Genomic DNA, 22,901 nt, shown 5'->3' with positions numbered 1-22,901 from the left:
GGCCTCTCACTGCTGTGGCCTCTCCCGTTGCGGAGCACAGGCTCCGGACGCCCAGGCTCAGCGGCCATGGCTCACGGGCCCAGCCGCTCAGCGGCATGTGGGATCTTCCCGGACCGGGGCACGAACCCGCGTCCCCTGCATCGGCAGGCGGACTCCCAACCACTGCGCCACCAGGGAAGCCCAGTTGAAGTGTTTTTGAGAAATATTTGGGTTATATCTGAACCAAACTAATAAATTACTCTTCTGTAATGTCATTGGCAATTTCCGTGAAAGTATAAAACATTTTTAAGTAAATACAAAAGAAATACATATAAATATATGAATGTTGTAAACATCTGATGACTGTTTTAAAACTTAAGGAAAATATTTTAGCTTTCCAACCTTTTCGTGAGGTAGAATTTAAAATAATAGAAAGCCATCTGACTGTTGCTTAATTTGTTTTCCTGTATTCCATTTCCTGGTAAGTGTAACATACTTCTTTATCATGTTGATGGAAGTGAAGTTAAAAAACTATTCTTTGGTTTTAGGTGCTCCTTGGAGAGATCTACACGGGCACTAGTGTAGTGAGAGTAATAGTGAAGGAGTTAAAAGCAAGTGCGAGCCCAAAGGAACACGATACTTTTTTGAAAAATGGAGAACCATACTAGTAAGTAAACCGTAATGAATGTTTTGTAAACGTGGTCTGTGGTCTGTTGAAAATCAGATGTTTAAAACGCCTTTGGGATTTCTGCTTGTAAAATACAAAATTTAAATAAGATCCAGAGTCTCATAGCATAAGACCCAAAATGTCCAGGTTTCAGCTGAAATCACTCATCTTTCCAAGAACCAAGAGAACTCAACTCAAGTAAGAAAAGACAATAGATGGTGGGAATGTAAATTGGTGCAGTCACTATGGAAAACAGTGTGGAGATTCCTCAAAAAACTAAACGTAGAGTTGCCAAATGGTCCAGCAATCCCACTCCTGGTCAGGTACCCAGACAAAACTCTAATTTCAAAAAGATACATGCACCCCTCTGTTCATAGCAGCACTATTCACAATAGCCAAGACATAGAAACAACCTAAATGTCCATCGACAGAGGAATGAATAAAGAAGATGTGGTACGTTATATATAATGGAATACTACTCAGCCATAAAAAAAGAATGAAATAATGCCATCTGCAGCAACATGGATGCACCTAGAGATTATCACACTAAGTGAAGGAAGTCAGACAAAGACAAATATCATGTGATATCGCTTACATGTGGAAGCTAAAATATGACACAGGTGAACTTGTTTACAAAACAGAAACAGACTCACAGATATAGAGAACAGGCATGTGGTTACCAAGTGGGAGGGGGGCCAGGGTAGGGATAGACTGGGAGTTTGGGATTAGCAGATGCACACTGTTACATATAGAATGGATGAACAACAAGGTCCTACTGTTACAGCACAGGGAACTATATTCAATATCCTGTGATAAACCATCATGTAAAAGAATATGAAAAAATATATATATACATTTACAACTGAATCACTTTGCTGTACAGTACAAATTAGCACAACATAGTAAATCAACTATACTTCAATAAACACACAAAAAAAATAGAAAAGACAGCAGATACCAACACCAAGATGACAGAGATGTTAGGATTATCTGACAAGAATTTTAAAGCAGCTGTTGTAAAAATGCTTCAGTGAGCAATAAATTATAATACGCTGGGACTTCCCTGGTGGCATAGTTGTTAAGAGTCAGCCTGCCAGTGCAGGGGACACGGGTTTGAGCCCTGGTCTGGGAAGGTCCCACATGATGCGGAGCAACTAAGCCCGTGCACCACAACTACCGAAGCCCGCATGCCTAGAGCCCGTGCTCTGCAACAAGAGAAGCCACCTCAGTGAGAAGCCCACGCACTGCAACAAAGAGTATCCCCCGTTCGCCACAACTAGAGAAAGCCCATGTGCAGTAATGAAGACCCAACATAGCCAAAAATAAAATAGGGCTTCCCTGGTGGCGCAGTGGTTGAGAGTCCGCCTGCCAATGCAGGGGATACGGGTTCTTGCCCCGGTCCGGGAAGATCCCACGTGCCGCGGAGCGGCTGGGCCCGTGAGCCGTGGCCGCTGAGCCTGCGCGTCCGGAGCCTGTGCTCCGCAACGGGAGAGGCCACAACAGTGAGAGGCCCGCATACTGCAAAAAAACAAAAAAACCCAAAAAAACAAAAATAAAATGAATAAATTTATATTAAAAAATTATACTACCCTTGAAACAAATGAAGAAAAAAAGTTTCAGCAAAGACATAGACTACATAAAGAAGAACAAAGTGGACACTTTAGAACTGAAAAGTATAATAAAGTAAAAACTCAGTAGATGAGTTCAACAGCAGAATGGAGAGGACAGAGGAAAAAAATCAGTGAAGTTGAAGATAAAACAATAAATATCGCCCAGTTCAAACAGCAAAAAGAAAATAGGTTTAAAAAAACGAAAAGTGCCTCAGGGACTTGGGGAACTTGAACAAAAGATCAAGACATCCCAGATTGAAAGGAGATAGAAAGTGGATAGAAAAAGTATTTGAAGAAATATTAACTGGAAAATGTTCCACATTTTGAAAAGACAAACCTACAGATTTCGTAAGTTGATCAAATCTCAAACAGGATAAACCCAAAGAAATTCATGCCAACACACATCATAATCGAACTTCTGAAAACAAAAAAATCTGAAAGACAAAAAAATCTCAGAAGCAGGGAGAAAGAAACACCACCTCACCTGTAGGGGGGTTACATTGGAAAAGAGGAGACGTCTCAAATCAATAACCTAAGCTCATACTTTAAAGGACCGAAAAAAGAGGAGCAAGATGAACTCAAAGCAAACAGAAGGAAGGAGTAGATATTAAAGATAAGAGCAGAAGTCGATAAAATTGAAAACAGAAAAACATTGGATAAAAATCATTGAAACATAAAGCTGGCTCTTTGGAAAGATAATAAAATTGACAAACATCTAACAAGACTAACAGAGAATAAAAGAGAGAAGATACAGATTCCTAATATCAGGAATGAAAGAGACCCTACAGACATCAAAAGGGACAAACAGCTCTCTCTATATATATATTTGACAACTTGGATGAAATGAACCAATTACTCAAAAAGCACAAACCACCACAACTCACCCAATATGCAATAGGTTATTTGAATAGACCTATAATCATTGAAGAAATGGAGTTTGCAACTTAAAAACTCTGAAAAAGAATCCCCAGGCTTAGACAGTTTGACCAGAGCATTCTACGAAACGACTAAAGATGAATTAATGCCAATTCTACCCAATATTTTCTAGAAAATAGAAGAGGAGGGAACACTTCCTAACTCATTTTATGAAGCCAGTATTACCCCGATACCAAAACCTGACAAAGATAGCACAAAATAGACCAATATCTGTCATCGATGTTGATGCAGAAATTCTAACCAAAATATTAGCAAATATATAAAAAGTTATATATCATGACCAATTGGAATTTATTCCAGGTATGCTAGTCTGACTCAGTATTTGAAAATCAATCAGTGTAATCTACCATAATTACTGGGTAAAGAAGAAACATCACATGATCCTGTGTCAGTTGATGGAGAAAAACATTTGACAAAACTCCACACTAATTCATGATAAAAACTCTTTGAAAACTAGAATTAGATGAGACTCTCCTCCACTTATTAAAGAACATCTACAAAAAATCTACATCTAGCATCATACTTAATGGTGAAAGACTGAATGCTTTTATCCCTAAGATCAAGAAAGACGTAGATGTTTGCTCTCATCCCTGCTATTCAATAAGAGCCAGAAGTTCTAACTAGCTCAATAGGCAAGAAAAGGAAACATTCAGAAGCCTGTAGATCAGAAAGAAAGACATAAGTGTCTGTGTTTATATGCAGAAAATGTTTATGCAGAAAATCCCAAGTAATCTCCAAAAAAGCACAAAAATCCCCTAGAACTAGTAAGAGAATTCAGCGTGGTTGCAGGATGCATGATCGACATACAAAAGTCACTTTTATTTCTGTATACTATCAATGAACATGTGGAAACCAACATTAAATAAAATAACTTTCATATTCACTCAAAAACAAAAAAGAAATAACTTAAGTACATGTACAGGACTTGTATGCTGCAAACTATAGAAACTGATGAAAGAAATCAAGGTCTAAATAAACAGAGACATACCATATTCATGGGTTGGAAGATTCGTGAAGATGTCCACTCTTCCCTGTCAGATTCCTGCAATTCCTATCAAAATCCCAGCAAGATTTTAAAAACCTATATTCAAGATTATCATAAAATTATATATAAAGGCAAAAGTAGAATAGCCGAAACAGTTATGAAAAATAAGAATAAAAATTGGAGGAATCATTTGACCCAATTTCAAGACCTCTTATATAGCTACATAATTAGGACTGCGTTTTTGGCAGAGAGATAGACAAAACTCAACAGTAAAAAACAAAAGTAAACTATCCAAAAGACATCAAGTGACACCAAAGAGGAGCTGTGGATAGCAATGAAAAGAGCAACATCATTAACTAGGGTAATTTCGATCATGATGAGAGACCACTTCACAAGTATTAGGAAAGCTAAAATAAAATAGCAACAATACCAGATGCTGGTGAGGATGTGGAGAAACTGGATCTCTCACACATTGCTGGTGGGAATGTAAAATGGTACAGCCACTTTGGAAAATAGTTTGACAGTTTGTTAAAAAACTAAACATACGCTTACCACTGTATGTATTAGTCAACGTTCTCCGGAGAAACAGAGCCGGTAGAATCTGTAGATAGATGGATGGATGTATGGATGTATGGAAAGATGGATGGATGGATAGATAGGTAGATGGATGGATGGAGAGAGAGAGAGATGGGTGGATGGATGGATGGATCCATCCATCTATGCTGGCAGAATTCCTTCTTCACTGGGCTAGGCTAGTCTTTGTTCTTTGGACAAAGCCCACCCACATTTTGGAGCACCGTCTGCTTTTACTGAAAGTCCACTGATTTAAATGATGATCTCATCCAAAAACGCCCTCACGGAAGCATCCAGAATAATGTTTGACCAAATATCTGTACTGTGGCTCAGCCGAGTTGACAGAAAATTAACTATCACATCTTGTAACCCAGCTGTTGCACTCCTAGGCATTTATCACATAGAAGCGAAAACTTATTTCCATACAGAATCTCTTGTGTGATTATTTATAGCAGCTTTTATTCATAGTAGCCTCAAACTGGAAAAACTAAAATGCCCTCCATAGGTGACCGGCTAGACAGACTGTGGTCCGTGCAGCCATGGAATCCTGCTCAGCAGTGGAAGGGAAGGGACTGCTGGTGCAGGCAGTGACTCCGGTAATCTGGAGGGCATTGTGTCGGGTGAAAAAGTCAATCTCAGAAGGCCACATGCCGTGTGATTTCATTTACATAGTATTCTCAAAAATGAGAACATTATAAAAAAGGGAACCAGATTCGTGGTTGCCAGGGCTGAGGAATGGTTGGGGGTGGCGGTGATGTGACTAGAAAGGGGTAGCAGAAAGGGGTAGCATGGGAGATCTTGGTGGGGGGGGGCAGTTGTGCCTTTCTGTCGAGTGGTAGTTGCACACATCCACACATGTGATAACAGGGCTTACAAGCACACACACACCGCACCCTAGTGTCAGGGCCTTAGTTTCGGGATTGCAGTGATTGTGTCAGGTGTCACCAGTGGGAGAAACTGGGTGAAGGGGACATGGCACCTCTTTGTCCTATCTTTGCAACTTACTTTTAATTCATTATTGCTTCAAAATAAGGTTTTGAAGTTTATAAAACCATTTTGGCATATCTTTTTTTCTTTTTAACTTTGTTTTGGACAAAATATTTTCCAAAAAGAGTTTGTGTGTACTGTGATTTATGAAAATAGTATATAAGCTAGATAGCCTAAGAGGTAACTGATATTTTATTATGTGGATTGAAATGCTCATTGAATATAGTTTGCCTTCTTTTAAACGATGCTTCAAAATGATATCTATAAAGTTAAATGACTAAAGTTAAAGATTCTTATGTTAGGAGATGTTTTCTGATTGGCTTTGAATTACTTAATCATTACGTAACTTAGAATACATCTGTTAAATAGAATCTTACTGTGCTCTTTTCAGTTGATCATATTTAAATCGTTAAGAGTGTTAAATTTGCGGTTACTGTTTGAACAATTTTACTAGCCTGCTCCCTCATGAACAATACTATGACTTTTATTTTTACCAGTATTCTTCAACATCCAAATATTCTTCAGTGTGTTGGACAGTGTGTAGAAGCAATCCCCTATCTTCTGGTGTTTGAGTTCTGTGACTTGGTAAGTTTTCAGTAGAAATTCAAAGTCAAGTATTCAGAAGTTTTTACCAAAGTGTTTTTGACAGATAGAAATGCTGGATGAGGGACTGCTTTCACTTCTGTCCCAGCTAGTTAATTCCAAAGAAAAATTATTAGTAAACTCGATATATTAGCGTTCAGTGGGTTATATTATAGTCAACCAGCCCCCCCCCCCCCCCCGATCTTAGTGGCTGATAAGAGCAAAGTGGTTCTCATTGGCTCTGGGTCAGCTGCAGCTCTGTTCCAGGTTATATTCACCCCTACCCCCAGGGTCAGTGTTTTATTCTATCTGTAGATGCTGGGGAGAAAAACGCGTATTCTGGTGATCTGTCCAGTATGTCTGTATGGATCTTTTGGGTCAAGGTTATGAGACTGTTCACGTCTCCTGTATCCTTCTGATTGGTGTGGAAGGGGCAGGGACAGAGGGAGCCCGGGTCAGTTTCCGATCAGTTACCGAGAGGCATGTTAACATTTCCTGCTCTGATTATGGATTTTCCTTATTTTTCTTTATAGTTCTAGTTGTTTTGCTCTGTACACTTTGATGCCCTGCTGTGTCAGGGATCCAAATTTAGAGTTGATATAACTTCCCTTAGTTTGAAACTTTTATCGTTATGAATGCACTCGCTTTAAGATTGAACGCATGACCGGGGATTAAGTCTGTTTTTATTGACCTTAATGTAGCTATGCCAGCTTTCTTTTGGTGAGAGTGTGCCTGGTTTGTCTCTGTCAGTCCTCTTCTCTGGTTGGCATCGCTTGTAAGTAGCTTAGTTAGAATTTTATTAACCTGTCGGTCTCGGTCACTTAACATGGAACAGGTCACCCATTTATGTTTATTGTCCCTACGAGATAATTGGGGATGTTATGTGCCTGTTGTGTATTATTTTTCTTACCTGTTTCAACTTTTCTTTTTTGCTTTTTTTCTAGCCTTCTTTTAGATTCTTGAATGCTTTTGTTTGTTTCAGTTTTCCCCATCTACTATTTTAGATACTGTTTCTTAATTTTGTGTACGGTTACGCTGGAAGTTACAACGTGCATATTTAGTGTAACAAGGTCTAAAATTAATATTTTTAACTCTTCTCCAGAGGTGCTGGGACCTCATAAAGCTCTCTCTCCGTGTAAAGAAACCAGAGTTAATCCTACTTTTCTGTGCCCTCCCCGCGTTTTCCTCCATCTTGGAGGGTGCTTCCTGATTGAGCGCTTGGTGTAGGAAGGCAGCATGCTGTTCTCAAGGGACCCAGAGAGAAAACTGGTCGTTGTCCCCTAGGTCTCCTACTTAGAGGGAGCAGACACGTGATAATTGTCCTTTAGTCTGATTATTTAATAGGGGCACGAGAACGAAGAGGGAGGAGTTCGCAAGGATGTTTCTCATAGTTTTATTGCGTAGCTGGTTTTGATTATCTCAGAATTATCAGAGCTACGGCATGTATGATCCTTACTTATCATAATGTGAAAATAACTCCTTTTAGTCTAGCTCTCGGTGACCAGTATGATAGGTGACACAGCAGGTGAGGAAACAAGACCAAAGATGCATTTTTATGTGATGAGACAAGTCTGCTTGTCAGAGTCCTGCTTTTCTGAGACATTTAATGGTATCTTTTTTGGGTCCCTAAGCTCCTGATATTGATTATAAATAACAATGGGAACGTTCTTCATGAGTGACTGTAACAGAAGTAACAGCAGGAATCACCGTCTTCTTGAAGTAGCACGTTTCCAGGCTAATCGAGGTGGTTTGTAAAACTAGCTCATGTACTTTGGCATTTTCTTATTCTTCACCCTGTTTGTCCGTTGCTGAAAGTTTTACTAGACAGTGTTGTTGTTTTTTCCTGGAATAGTAAAAGCTTACTGTTTTCTTCTAAGTGGCTTCAGGTAATGGGTTTAGTTTTAGTGCTGTTCTAATTTGGTTTTGCTTTTGTTTAACAAAAAATGTATTTATTTATTATTGGCTACATTGGGTCTTCATTGCTGCCTTGCGGGTTTTCTCTAGTTGGGGCAAGCGGGGGCTACTCTCATTGCGGTGGCTTCTCTTGTTGTGGAGCATGGGCTCTAGGCGTGAGGGCTTCAGTAGTTGTGGCACATGGGCTCATTAGTTGTGGCTGTAGAGCGCAGGCTCAGTAGCTGTGGCTCATGGGCTTAGTTGCTCCACGGCATGTGGGATCTTCCCGGACCAGGGCTCGAACCCGTGTCCCCTGCATTGGCAGGCGGATTCTTAACCACTGTGCCCCCAGGGAAGCCCTCTAATTTGTTTTTAAATGAAGCTGCCTGGTTTTCTTGGGAATAGTTTATACCTTATAAAGAAACACTAAGACATCACAAAAAACACAAATAACTCCGTTACAATTACCACGAATGACCCAGTATCAACAAGATTCTATTACTGTCATTGTACAGACATTATTTTTATATAAATATGATACATACATGTTTTATGTTAAATCAACATTCTTTTTTTAAATTCTATTTATTTATCTATCTATTTATTTATCGGCTGCGTTGGGTCTTCGATGCTGCGCACGGGCTTTCTCTAGTTGTGGCGAGCGGGTGGGATACTCTTCATTGCGGTGCGTGGGCTTCTCATTGCAGTGGCTGCTCTTTGTTCTGGAGCACGGGCTTAGTTGCTCCGCAGCATGTGGGATCTTCCCGGACCAGGGCAGGAACCTGAGTCCCCCACATTGCCAGGCGGATTCTTAACCACTGCGCCACCAGGGAAGCCCCCAACATTCTTTTTATAGAATTTTTCCCTCGTACTTTTCTATCTCAGAATTTTTTTTTTTTTTTTTTTTTGCGGTACGCGGGCCTCTCACTGTTGTGGCCTCTCCCGTTGCGGAGCACAGGCTCCGGACGCGCAGGCTCAGCGGCCATGGCTCACGGGCCCAGCCGCTCCGCGGCACGTGGGATCCTCCCGGACTGGGACCAGCGTCCCCTGCATCGGCAGGCAGACTCCCAACCACTGCGCCACTAGGGAAGCCCTATCTCAGATTCAAATGCATATTCTCCAAGTACTTACACTAGACTAAGTATTCAGAACATACATATTAACTTACCTACATTTCTGGTGGCTTGCATATTTTGGGATGAAGGTTATGGGTACAGCCCTCCAGAATTAGGAAATGTGACTTCTTGAAACACATTTTATGTGGCTCTCCTAAGTCACTCCCGAAGGCTGAACATCCGGAAAGAGCCCATCCCCACCAAAAGCTTTCACCGGCTGTGCAGAGCTAATAGTCGTTTTTATTTAAGTGCACTGCCCAAGGGTACATTGATCAATAGTCAAATTAAAAAACAGTCATTTTTCTCACCGAAATTAAAATAGAATTTCCACACGATCTGGCAATTTCACTTCTAGGTACATATATCCAAACAGTTGAGAGCAGGGTCTCATTTTCATGCCCGTGTTCACAGCAGCACTATTCACAGTAGCCACGAGGCAGAAGCAGCGCAGGTGTCCATCAGTGGTTGAACAGGTAAAATTGGGTCTGTCCGTACACTGGCGCATGATTCAGCCTTAGAAAGGAAGGAAATCCTGACACGTGCTGCAACATGGAAGAACCTTGAGGCCATTATGCTCCGTGAAAGGCGCTAAGTCACAGAAACACAGATACTGTAGGAGTCCGTTTACATGAGGTCCCTGGGGTGGTCAGTCCCGGAGACAGAAGGCAGAAGGGTTGGTGCCAGGGGCTGCGGGGAGGAGGGGATGGGGGACTTAGTGTTTAATGGGGACGGACTTTCAGTTTGGGAAGATGAAGAGAGTTCCGTGGAGAGGCGGTGGTGGCGGCTGCACACAGTGTGAGTGTCCTTAACGCCACTCAACTGTACACTTAGAAACACTTAAGGGGGTCATTCTACGTTACGTGGTTTTTACCACCCAGAAGACATTGGTAACTACCTACTATTATGGAAGGGGCTGTACCACCGTTAACTGTACGTGGAGGAGGCTGGTATGCCCTTGGGGGACCTGCCAGTCAGCCCTTGGAATGCCCAGCCTCGTATCGAGGTAAAGGCCGTTAACCCAGGGAGCCCCCCCCTTGCCAGGCAGTGACGCCACATTTATCTCCGAGGGCAGTTTCGTTCTCGTCATCTCTGGACCCTAGTAAGTGGCAGAGGGACCAGCTCCTGAGCAGCAAGGGCTGGGCCTCGACCGGGGGCGCTGGCCCTGCAGTTAGGTCCTCGGGACTCAGTGTGGGCGGGGACCAGGCGGCAGAAACGGGCAGCTTGTGTCAGGCCCGGGAGCCATCGAGGTGCCTTCTCCCGCCTGGACTGCGGGCACGTTCCCGGAACACCCCAAAGCCTGGCTTCACCTGAGCCCTGCTCCCAGCCTGGATGCCCCAGAGCCCTCCCAGAAAGAGGCCAGACTGAGCAGAGGGGCGTCGTTCAGGGCAAAAGCACCTTCTGGCCCGGGTCCAGAGGCCAGAGGCCTGTAGCCCGGGGTCGGTCAGCAGCAGCCGCGGCCACAGGGAGAGGAGCCACCACCTTCACATGTCCTTAGTAGGTCAGGAGCTATTGAGTGAACGTTGGCCTTTTCCGTCGTCACCAGGCAGTGACCATGCTCAGCGATAACATCTTTTAAGGAGAAAGGAGAGAATATTTTCGCACTTACTTAAGTCATTCCTTGTGAGATGGAATTACCAGTCTCTGAAAAGCACTTTATCTTAGAATTTTTATGAAAGAAAATGAAAACTCTTCGGAGTTTGGTAGCCGGACCAGAGTCACCGCCGCGCACTGCTGACGGTGCGGCGTCCGTGAGGGCAGAGGTCGCCGCAGGGCGCTGTGTGCGACCTGTGGCCGTAGGAGGTACGCCCTGCTCTCACCTGCGCTCTCGCATGTCTGTGCGGGCAAGGTGGTTGGGGGTGGGGGCCGCTCAGCAGAAATGTACAAGCACCTGTTGAGCGCGAGGAGCTGTGCCCGGCGCTCGCGGGGACACGGGTGCGTCACCCTGATGCTGCCTTTTCCGCCTGTCGAGCCAGGCGGGCCTGCCTTCCGATGCCGGCCCTGCCGCTGACTTGCGTATCACCCCGCAGAGCGACCTGGCCCCTTTAAGCCTCAGTGCAGACACCTGTAACGTGGGAGTGTTGCTGCCCGCCCTGTAGGCCTGGTAGGCGCTCCGGAAGTAGTTATTTTTATTCATTTTCAGTTTCTTGTTGATCATGATTTAAAGGTTTGAGTAGTTCTGTGTAGCAATTCTAACTAGGCTCACTGGCTCCTTTGGGAAGGCGTCACGAAGGAAGTGGCGTTTGGTCTGAGTGTGGACAGGTGGGTGGATGGACTTTCGTCCGCAGCAAAGGGTCATAGGAACAGCCTGAGCCAGGCAGGGAAGCTCAACCGTGCGTGCGGACCGGGGTTGGGGGGCGGCGATAGATGGTCCCACCGTGGGTGGCCTGGGGACCCGGTGAGAGAGCGCTACGTCAGGAGAGGCTGGTTGGCGTCCGCTGGGAAAGATCAGCTGGAAAGGTGACAAGCAGAGACCATCTGCTTGGAGGCCAGACTGCAGGCCCACGTGATAAAGACAAGGAAGTAGATCACCTCCACTCCGTCTTATCTCCCATGACAGTCAGCAGTTTCTTCCTCTGTCGCCGGACTCCGAAGCAAGAGATGATAGTCTTCTCTTTGCAAGGGAGCGGTCTTGGTGTCGTGTACAGATTTCCACAGTCCTCTGCGGGCCGGGCTTGCTTCAGCCGTTCAGGAGAGGCAGGGATGCAGGGTCCCGGGTTCCCAGGGCTGTGGGAAGCTTGGCCGCTGCCCACACAGGGGTGGCGGTGTGAGGAGGGAGGGCTCCGACCTGTGCCGGGCCTTGTGCTGGGCCTGAGGTGTTTGCTTCTCCTTCGCTGGGTCTTCTTGTTTTACAGATTAGAAAACCGGGCTGCCAGAGATGAAAGGCCTCTCTCGGGGCCACACCCACGCCCAACCTCAGCACCAGGCTTTCTGTCTTCTCTTCTTTGGTTAATTGACTTGCCTGGTGTCACATGATTGCTTGGCAAAGTGGGGATTTTAACTAATGACTTAATTTTATTCTGTGTACTTCTGTATCAGGTAGTTGAATGGCTGTACGTTTGTCTTCCACCAGTGGGAAGCCTCAATTTTCAAATTGGCCTTTTGTACAGAAAATGCCTAGTCCGTGTCCGCGTCTTATTTGTGAATGAGTTCGTTATAAAAGCGCATGCACCGGGACCCTCCCAGGCATACGGCAGAGATGGGTGCTGTGTCCCCGCCACTCGGGAGCGGGAGTAGAAAAGAAAGGACGTGGGCTTACCGTGGAACAGAGGTGCACGTAGACGGTGTCCCTCCCTCGGAGCCAGCAGGAGGGACACGTGCAGAGCAATGACACGGCATCAGCAGGCTTGAAAGGGGGGCAGCTGGTGGGGGCGGCACATCCCCGGTCCCCGGGCCCTGCCAGTGGCTCCCCTTCCCCACACGTGGCTGCTGCCCTGGGCCCCGAGGCCCTGGCTCTTTGTGAAAATAGACCTGGGCCTTGGTGATGGGTTGGATGTGGGCATCGAGAGAGAGAGCAAAGTCAAGAATGAGGGCTTTGGTCGTGGCCTGATCCACTGGGAAAGCGGAGATGCCATTTCCTGAGCAGACCGTCGGAGCTCTGCACTGGGCGTATTGCTTTGAGGTGCCTCTTAGGGCATCTAGGGAAGGGCGTCGAGTCCGCAGCTGGACCGATGGGTCTGGGGCTCTGGAGGTGGAGGGGTCTGAGCCAGAGAGATGTACGAGAGATGATTTTCAAAGCCACAGGGTGATAGAGTCACCGGGAATGAGTGTCCCGGTGAGGAGGGCTGAGGACCACAGAGCGAGCCCTGGGCGTGCCGACGCCCACAGACCAGGAAGAGGGGGACGGTCCGGCACAGGGGCCCCAGAAAGGAGTGGCCAGTGAGCTCGGAAGAAAGCCAGGAGACAGGTGGGGAAGGAAGGAACGGGCCCCTCACTTGGTCCTGCCCAGAAGGAGCAGCTAGAGCCCAGCCTTTTGGGGGGTGAGGGGGTTCGAGAGAGATTGGGGGGCCAGGAGGCAGGCCAGCCAGCACGGATCCGGCTTTTGAGGCGCCTGTCCGTGAAGAGGGGAGGGAAGTGGGGTGGGAGCGGGAACCGGGTTTCGAGGCAGAGGGGCGCTTGCTGTTTTTTTGAGGGGTTCGCCCGAGAGGTATTTGAGCACCGAAGGGATGGGCTCAGGGGGAATAATCCATGATGACGGAAGGTGCCGTGCAGGTGTGGGAGTTGGGGGGCGGGGCGGGACTCGAGTGGTGGAGGGAAAAGTAGGCGCAGTCGGAGGGCTTGAGGGTAACAGAAACCCCGGGGCTGGGGGCGTTCCCAGGGCTCCCGCCCTACCTCCCTGTTTCGTTTTGTCGGTGGGCACCGAGCACGGGCACGCCGCGGCTGTTGCTGCTGTTCTTTCCTCCTCTCACTCAGATTTTTTTTCTTCTAATCTTTAACATTTTTGGCTGCGTTGGGTCTTCATTGCCACGCGCGGGCTTTCTCCAGTTGGCGGCGAGCGGGGGCTACTCTTTGTTGTGTTGCGTGGGCCTCTCGCTGCGGTGGCTTCTCTTGCTGCGGAGCACGGGCTCTAGGCGCGCGGCCTTCAGTAGCTGCGGCGCGCGGGCTCAGTAGTTGTGGTGCACGGGCTTAGTTGCTCCGCGGCACGTAGGATCTTCCCGGACCGGGGCTCGAACCCGCGTCCCCTGCACTGGCAGGCGGACTCTCAACCACTGCGCCACCAAGGAAGCCCTCAGACTTTTGTTTAAAAACATAAATTTTCCTCCCCAATCCTATTAAATGTATAAACAACTAATTTTTCAGTTATAAAGCTATTTACTTGTTGGGTTTTTACATTGTATTGAAATTCACTCATTGTTCTCAGTGTCCTGCGAAAAGCCCTCATGGCAGCTGAGGCTGGGGTTTACGGGGACGAGCCTTGTGAGTAAAACCATCTAAAGGTCTTCCAGTGACTAGGTCCAAGAAGTCCGCCAAGGGGCTGCTCTGGTATCTGAGCTCTTAGTATAAGCGCTTTGCTGCCATCTAGTGTCATACATGTTGCTTTTTGAGTATTTTGCAGAGGGGCGCAGTTTGGGGAGGATCTGAGAAATTTTTAAAACTTGGGTAAAGGAAACTTTATTTTAGTTCAGAATACATTGCTGTTCTCAGTGTTTTTCTCTTCAAATAATGGACCAAAGTAATAATCCCTGGCTACTCACTAGGCATCATTAAAACATAAATAAAATAAGCCAGATATCTAAATACAGCTTTATCTGTTTTGGATAGAATGAGTCCATTTTTGGTACTTATATAATATAAAGATTTTTTTCTGTAATTAAAGGTTTTATGCTGATTTTTCTTTTAAATGGTGGTGCCAGGAGAGCTCTGAGGCTCTTTCCAGAACACAGAAAGAGCCCCTCTCAACCCATCACAGGTCTCATCCTTGAGAAACAGTCATCGGGCCGCTCTGTAATCGCCCGTGTGTACTCCCCAGCTTAGAGACGTATTTTCCGGGGTCGCGCTCACTTTGCGCCCCCTCCAGGTGCGGGTTGGGAGAGGCTTTTAGTTTTTGCCAAGCTGGAAACTTTCAGAGCGTTAGCAGTCTGAAGCAAAATCCCCTTCTGTTTATTATACTTTATCTTCTAGTGAAATCTGGGGAGTGGCCTATTGTGGGGAGAAGATGATAACTTCAGAACAGCGAGTGGTAAGGAATGTGCTTTAGGTAACCTTGAAAAATAACTACACCCGGTCTGCCACTCCTGCCTTGGTGGCCAGAGTCCCTTGGGAAGTACTTGCTGTTTGCCCGAGGCTTCTGTTTGTTTTGAGAAGTGGCCAGATGCAGCACAGCATAATCCTACTTTTGTGTGAGGGTAGTTTTTTCCTTAGATGGACGTTGCAAGAAAGGGGTTTGACAAATGCACTTGAGTGGTCACTTCACTGGTAATGTAAATAAACTTCAGCTCGTTGTTTTCATATTTCGTTTCCGTATGAGCTCCCTTATGAAAATCCCATTAGCCGGTAGCCCGGTGCTTTTTGCTGGAGTTTTTCTGGGTTAATTTAACTGTCGCCCAAAGCTGGGTTTATTCCCACCACTCCCATGCTGGACAGAGCCTAGCCTGGGTGAAGGTGGGGTTGGGATGGGGGAGGGGCATGCATTTTTAAAGGGGAAGAAAAGGTGTCTGTTGCTCCGCTGGAGCAGCTTGTAACTGCTAGGGGAGCAAAAGGGGAAAGCAGCACATTCGCGAAGACATAGGAGGACGGTGGTCCCGAGGGGCGCAGCTGCTGCCCTGGCAGAGCAGTTCACTAAGTCTGGGAGACTCCTCCACAGCTGTGTGAGTGGCTTGAATTTGCTGGACACTCATTCTTATAGAATAATCGATTTGATCTACGTACTAAGTTGGTTCACTCACCAAATAGAATTGTCTTGACAAGTTGGTAAACTGTAGAAGTGCAGCCCCACTGCTAGCTCTGTGGCCTTGGGCAAAGTTCTTAACCTCCCGAAGCCTATTCCACATCTGGAAAGTGTTTTAAATTGGGAGAGTTATAGGAGGGTGGCAGGTGTGGAAACTCGCCGAACGGTGCTTGGCGAACGTTGGAAAGCTCCGGTGGTAACAGTTATTGATGTCAACATTATCGTTCATATTAAGATGATGAGAACACATTTCGATTCTCGCTGTGGGTAGAAGTTACGTTAGAGTGCATTTGTCATCCATTGTGGACAAATGCTAGTAAGGGATATTGTGTCTTAAAGTTTAATTCTGGGAGGAATTTGCTATCTTCAGTAGCAGTTATTAAGAAATGTATCAGGGCTTCCCTGGTGGTGCAGTGGTTGGGAGTCCGCCTGCCGATGCAGGGGACATGGGTTCGTGCCCCGGTCCGGGAAGATCCCACGTGCCGCGGAGCGGCTGGGCCTGTGCATCCGGGCCTGTGCTCTGCGGCGGGAGAGGCCGTGGCTGTGAGAGGCCCGCGTACCACAAAAAAAAAAAAAAAAAAAAAAAAAAAGTATCAGAATCTTTAATTGCTTGAGAAAAATTTCCTTCCTCTGGAGTCTTTTTTGACTCAGATGTAAAGAAAAGTGAAAGCTGTTGGCTTGCTCTCTAAATTTTATTAACTGATTATATAAAGCTTAAACTTGGAATTAAATCACATCAATAAGTACTTACTCGTGTGGTAGGCAGAATGTGGAAGTTTGCCTCAAAAGTGTATTTCCCAGAAGAGATACACTATAATCCCCCAAGACATACAGCCCTAAAATGAAAGTCACGGAACAGAAACAGGATAAGGTAGGGGAGTCCTGTGTGAGAACGTGGGGTACTCGGCATTGAAACACGTGTGCTGGGAGTCTAAAAATGTGGATTTGCCCATTTTCCTGCCCGTGCTGCTGTCCTTTGAACAGGCTTATTTAAATTACCATCACGAAGTTTTCTGGAGTGGCTAGAATGTACTTTCTCGCAGTGGTCTCTGGGCAACCCAGGGCCCTGGGGAAGCCCGCAGAGAACTGAAGCAGTTACTGGCACTGAGAGTACTTTTTCTTCCTCTTCCACCCATGTTTCTTTCCTCGTCTCCCTCTCTGTTGCTCACGAGTGCTTTGGTGGTGGCCTTTGTGACGTGACGTTCTCCTGGAATCCCTGAAGGTGGATTGTGAAGTAAAAGAAGTGAATGGCACTTCTTTTACTCTCCATCTCATCTCTCAGTTACCTGGAAATTTCTGTACCTCTGCACTTAAATTGTGCATTATTGCCAATTTACCTTTTTTAACTGTTGTTATCTGTGTGTTTATATGACAAAGGTAAACCAATGTTTAATTTAGAATGATCCTAAAAGGAGAGTAGTGTTTTCTCTACCTTCGAAGTATTTGGTTGGAATTGCTTTTTTGTAATTTCAAACTCGTTCAGGGTGAGATTATTCTTTGCTAAGCTCAAATCGAAATAATTTCCAGTAAGTAAACTTAGCCGTCTCGGTCGGCCGAGGCGTGTGTGGAGATGCCCGTTTGTCCCCCCGGTCCTCTTCGGAAACTGACCTGGGCTGGTCTCCGCAGGGCGATCTGAAGGCTTACCTGCGCGGCGGCGAGCCCGAGCCGGCGCGGGGGGACGCGCAGACCGCGCTGCTGCAGAGGCTGGCGTGCGAGATCGCGGCGGGGCTGGCGGCCATGCACAAGCGGCACTTCCTGCACAGGTGGGTCCCTCTGCTTGCGTGCACCTCCTGCACTGCTGACCCCAAACGTGTGGGAAGAGGCCCTGCAGGGATCTCAAGGAGGACCAGCTGTAATGGGAAATCGCGATGTACAAACAAGGTGTCCGCTCCCGTCCAGTGTCAGAGTGAGGGTTGAGCTGGGCTCCATTTGCTCCAGTTCCCGGGGAACAGAGTGCCTTAATACAGCCTAAGGCCTAGAAGTTAGTCCCAGGGTCTCAAAGAATGCAAAAGAGCGCAGAGGGAACAGTTCCGGTCTCGCATCCCCCTCCTGTCAGCTTCAGGCTCCGACTCTGCCCGCTGGGTTTCACGCTGTGGCCCCGCCTCCCGTCCCGGAGATGGGAGGAAGGGATCCGAAGGGCTGACGTCATCTTCTCGTAGAAGGTCCCAGCACTGCTCTCCGGCCAGCGCCACCCAGACCAGGCTGGGGGTGATCGGGGCTTGTGTGCGAGCAGCACAGGGGTCAGGGTAACACGCTTCTGTCCGAGGCTTTCTGCTCCTCCGTGAATGGCTGCAGCTCTCTGGAGCGCGTCGCATCTTGTTCAGATCGGCACTGTAATTTCTGTAATTCAGACAACAAAGGGCTTTGAGTCCTGTCCGAGATGATGACTCTGGATAGCCTTATGGGCTCTGATTTTATGTTTAAAATGATTTATCAGGTCTCTGGACAAACCGGCCAGTGTCTCTTTAGTTGACTTTAAGTCATTTAACTCTTAACAATCCAAAGACCTGGAAAGGAGCCCCTGTGTGTACTGGCGTGGAGGATGTCTATGAAGTATTTTGTATATTTTTTAAAGCAGGTTGCACAGGAATATATTTATAATATGACAACGTTCAAAAAAACCACTCTTGTATTTGTAGGGGTGTGTGCGTGTGTGCGCGTGTGTGTGTGCGTGTGTGTGTGTGAACAGACATGGAAAAGTACCTATCAGATTCTCAACATTACTTCAGGGTGGGAAGAAGAAAATTAACATTTTTCTTACACATCTGTCTTGTCTGCCTTGCATATTGAGTGAATCATTCTGATAAAGTGCTTTTTAAGGGACCCAGAAGATCATGAGTTTCTTCAGAGCCAAGGCAGAAACCCTTACACAAAACTTCAAAATATAAAGATCTATTTATTTTATAAGGAGAAATCTTATATTTTGTTTTTTAACGTCATGACAGGTTAATTCCCAGCATATTTGTATTGTTAATCTTTTGTGAAACACAGATGATTATTACCTAATACTTGGTGTAGGAATTTTTAGATGTTGGAGACTGGAGCATTTAAAAAGAATATCATATCAGAATCAGCGACATAAAGTTATCAAAGACAGCTAGAAATTGTGTTTAAAGCCCAAGTCGGTTTCTACTCTTGTATTTTAAAAATTGGCAAAGATGTCAGAGTAAATGTTAGCTTCCCGTGAGTGTCTTTAGGTTAAAGTTTTACTTAATTTAGAATCTTAAGAACTTTAGAACAAATAAAGTTGATAAATTTACTCACGTGGTTTGGATTTAATTCAGGTGCATAAACTCAAGATAAAGAAAAGTTTTGAAACCATTGACAACTGTTTCATTTTATTTTAAAAAAATAACCATATTTTATGTAAAATTTCCATTTGGGGCAAAATTTTGTGCTTTATTTTTTTTTGTTGGTAGCACAGCATAATAGCATCTTTTAAAAATTGGAGTATAGTTGATTTACAGTATTGTGTTAGCTTCACATGTACAGCATAGTGACTCAGTTATATATATATATTTCTTTCAGATTATTTGTCATTATTTCAATAGGTTATTATAAGATATTGAATACATAGTAGCGTATTTGTAAGTTGGACTTTAGAATATTTGTTTGCTAACTCAAAGTCGGACTTTCTGTGTTGGTTGAAAATAGAATATCCTACATGTCCAACTGGAAGCTGATCCAGTAAAACACCCCCAATTAAATTTTATTTTTACTTATCGTCTCAGAGGAGACGTATGCCTGGGTCTTGGGTAGCCCGTGTTTCTGCAGTCAAACACGTGACATTCGTGAAGGCCGCATAAACAGCAGGAGCTGCCGGTGTGTTACGCTCCACGCCATCCTGCCCTGCCCTGCCGGCCAAGAGCCTGGGACTTGCTGTCCCCAGCCTGTCGGTCTTCCTGAAGGAGCAGCTCCCACGAGAAGCCGCCAGGTCACTGCGATGAGCTAAGTGCACAGGGCATCCAGCCCGCGGCGTGGGCCCTGTGGTGGCTCACATAGCTGGAGACCTGTGTGACGGTGGCCTTGAGGAGTACCCAGGTGGCAGCTGTGCATGAAAGGACCTCTGTAGGGCTCTCCCAGTTTTAAAGTTACTCTCTGCTGAGAAACACCGAGGGGACTAAGTCATCCAGCCCCGAGAGTGTGGGTGTCCAGTGTTCCAGGAGCCCAGTGTTCATCTAACCCAGCTTACACAGAAGGTACTTGTGGGAGGGTTAGGAAGGACTGCTGTAGACCTGTGGGCTGGCTGTGTTGTGTGTCGGGGAGGAGAAGCATGATGGGGGCTGACTTGATAAGCAGGGGTGAAAGCTCCAAACCCTAAGCAGAGTTGCCTCTTCGGTGCCACGTCGGAGTCCTCCTGCCTTACTCCTCGACCTGCGTCTCTGTGAGCTGCACCCCACCTTCAAGTGGTTAAGTGGCAGAGTCTCTTCACAGAGTCTCTTCTCTTTTCTTTTTACACCTTCGTGGCTGCCAGTGGCAGGCTGGTGCTGGTAAGTGGCCTCTCCTCGGCTTTGCCAGTGTGAGCCACGTTCCTTAACCCTTCTGAGCCTGTTTCTTCTGTGAAATGGGGATAATCTTGCCCTGAAGCGCTCTGGTCAAGATTACATCAGGTAACGGTGGGCCAAGCCCTAGAAGAGCATTCTGTAACTTTCGCTTGTGTGTTGCTCTTTTGATCAGGAATTCAGGGTCTCTTGGGAGACCCTCAGGGGTAACGTGAATAGAGGAGAGGATGGTTCTGGAAGTGGCTCCAGCCACGCTGAGCCGTTTCCACGAGAGCAGTCCTCCTGGAGATGGGTGTACTCTCATGCCAGTGGAAGCAGAGAACAAGTGGTGATGCTTCCTGTGGCTCGGGATGGGAAGCCGTTTAGAACCCCTTTCCTCTGTGAACGCACGCTTCCTGTGTCTGGTGGCTCTGCTCACGCGGCTGGGTCCCACTGACAGCTGAGGCCACCTCGAGCGCTGTCAGCCAAGGGGGACGGGGCCAGCGCTTTAGAGCCTTTCAGGGCTGGATCGCTTGGCAGCTTTGCCACTAGACCTGTTTTTCCACTTGAAGGAAGAATATACTGGGTATGTTTGTATTTCCTGACCCAAACCAGCCATTGACGTCAAGAGTTACCTCTGCCATTCAAAAGTTACACCTTTGCGTTTTCCTATTCTTTAGCTTGGCATGTTATTGGCCTTCAGAGAGTGTTTATTTTTGCTAATTTTGAATTGAATTATATCATCATTTAGAATCTGGATAACACTTCAATGTTTTGAAAACATTTCATATTTTAAAAAATTTTATTCTTATAAAAACCTTGTGAGTTAACCCTTACAGGTTAGGCCCCCCCCCCCTTTTTCTGGCAAGGAAAGATGAGGCTCTGATGTGTGAATTGACTTAGCCTGAAGTCACACAGCCCTTAGCAGTGGAGCCAAGGCTCGTTCCCAGGTCTCTGACTTTGTCCAGTGCTTTTGCCACTGTACTCTGGTGACGGGATGTTTGGAGTAGAGGGAGGGAGCAGGTTTAGAAGAAATTCTCTCAGTCACACCATTGTTTTCCTCCTCATTACCCCTAGTTTTCAGGTAATGAGAAGCGCTTCCTCCTTCTCTGAGAGCAACAGTTGAATTGTGCAAGAGTTTCACAATGTCGTTTATAACGAGAGCCGCAGGTCTTTTGCAGGTATAACTTTTCATCTTTTATCTAAGCTTCTCCTTTCCTGTATCTGAAGACCTGCAGGAGACGTGTGAGGAGAGAGGCCAGGAGGGAGGCAGCTGGGTGGTCCTGGAGTGGCTCTAGTGGCCTGAGTGGAAGGTGCCAGGGGCTCTGCAGGTGCCCTGCTGGCCTCACCACAGACATGCACACACCCCGGCCGGAATGCTGGCACCCAGCTTTTAATTCTGGTCCTAGGACACAGGTGTTGGGGAGGTTGAGAATGATCTGTTGGGGCTTCCCTGGTGGCACGGTGGTTAAGATCCGCCTGCCAATGCAGGGGACACGGGTTCGAGCCCTGGTCCGGGAGGATCCCACATGCCGCGGAGCCACTAAGCCCATGCACCACAACTACTGAGCCTGCGCTCTAGAGCCCGCGAGCCACAACTACTGAGCCCACGTGCCACAACTGTTGAAGCCCGTGCGCCTTAGAGCCTGTGCTGTGCAACAAGAGAAGTCACTGCAGTAAGAAGCCCGCGCACCACAACGAAGAGTAGCCCCCGCTCGCCGCAACTAGAGAAAGCCCACGTGCAGCAACGAAGATACAACACAGCCATAAATAAATAAGTACATAAATAAATAGAAGGATCTGTTTGCAGGGGCTCCAGAAATTCTGGTTGGAGGTGCTCAGGGCCTCTGTGGCAGGACCCATGGGGCCGCACGGGTGCAGCTCTTGGTCCAGAGGGTCGGGCTGCCTTAGAGCCTTGTATTCTCCTGCCCACATGTGGCCCCCCTCCATTTCTTCCTTCACTCCAAAAGACAGGGACCGCTTCTCTCCTTGAGATGGGAAGTTTCTACAGGCACACCTCGTTTTATCACGCTTTGCAGGTGCTGCGGTTTTATTTTTACAAATCAAGGGCCTGTGGCAGCCCTTTGCTGAGCAGGTCTGTCAGTGCATTTTTCCAACAGCGTTTGCTCACTTCCCGTCTCTGTGTCGCATTGTGGTAATTCTCGCAATATTTCAGACTTTTTCATTGTTATCATGTTTGTTATGATGATCTGTGATCAGTGATCTTTGATGTTACTTATTGTAATTATTTCGGCATTTTTTAAGCAATAAAGTATTTTTAAATTAAGGTTTATACATTGTTTTTTCTTTTTTGGACGTAATGCTCTTGCACACTCAGTAGACTACAGTGTAGTATAGACATCACTTTTCTATGCACTGGGAAAGCAGAAAATTCACGGGACTCGTTTTATTGCGAGATGTGCTTTATTGCGGTGGTCTAGAACCAAACCCGCAGTATCTCCCACGTGTACCTGCATACTGTCTATAACAGTAGGGGTGTCCCGAGGTTTTCCGCAGATGCCTCCACAGGCCTGATGGCTTCTGGATGGTGCGCCGTGGAAATACGGCTTGTAAACATAGTGTAAAGAAGAATTGGACACATCTAACTGGAAATTGAGATCAGCATGTGTATTGAGGAGAGGCCGCACACACGGCACGTGCTCTGACGGGTAGTGGGTTGGTGGTGGTGGTTATCGGCTGTGAAAGAT

At 46.4% G+C, this 22,901-nt stretch overlaps 1 protein-coding gene across 5 annotated transcripts in view; it reads left to right on the top strand.

Annotated features, from left to right (window-relative positions):
* Positions 1 to 22,901, top strand: part of LMTK2 (lemur tyrosine kinase 2) — a 182,499-nt gene that overhangs the window by 137,489 nt on the left and 22,109 nt on the right. For 3 of the 5 annotated variants that reach the window (XM_067012354.1, XM_059036389.2, XM_059036390.2), the window contains 3 exons: positions 528 to 646; positions 6,235 to 6,322; positions 17,339 to 17,475. In XM_067012354.1, the coding sequence (XP_066868455.1) occupies positions 528 to 646; positions 6,235 to 6,322; positions 17,339 to 17,475 (344 nt within the window). The remainder of the gene's footprint in view (positions 1 to 527; positions 647 to 6,234; positions 6,323 to 17,338; positions 17,476 to 22,901) is intronic. The other 2 variants (XM_067012355.1, XM_067012356.1) reach the window with 1 other exon arrangement.

This window comes from Kogia breviceps, chromosome 14, assembly GCF_026419965.1.
Source record: "Kogia breviceps isolate mKogBre1 chromosome 14, mKogBre1 haplotype 1, whole genome shotgun sequence".
In the NCBI taxonomy this organism is placed as follows: domain Eukaryota; kingdom Metazoa; phylum Chordata; class Mammalia; order Artiodactyla; family Physeteridae; genus Kogia; species Kogia breviceps.
Note: the sequence above shows the minus strand (reverse complement) of the source record. Positions and strands in the feature narration are given on the sequence as shown.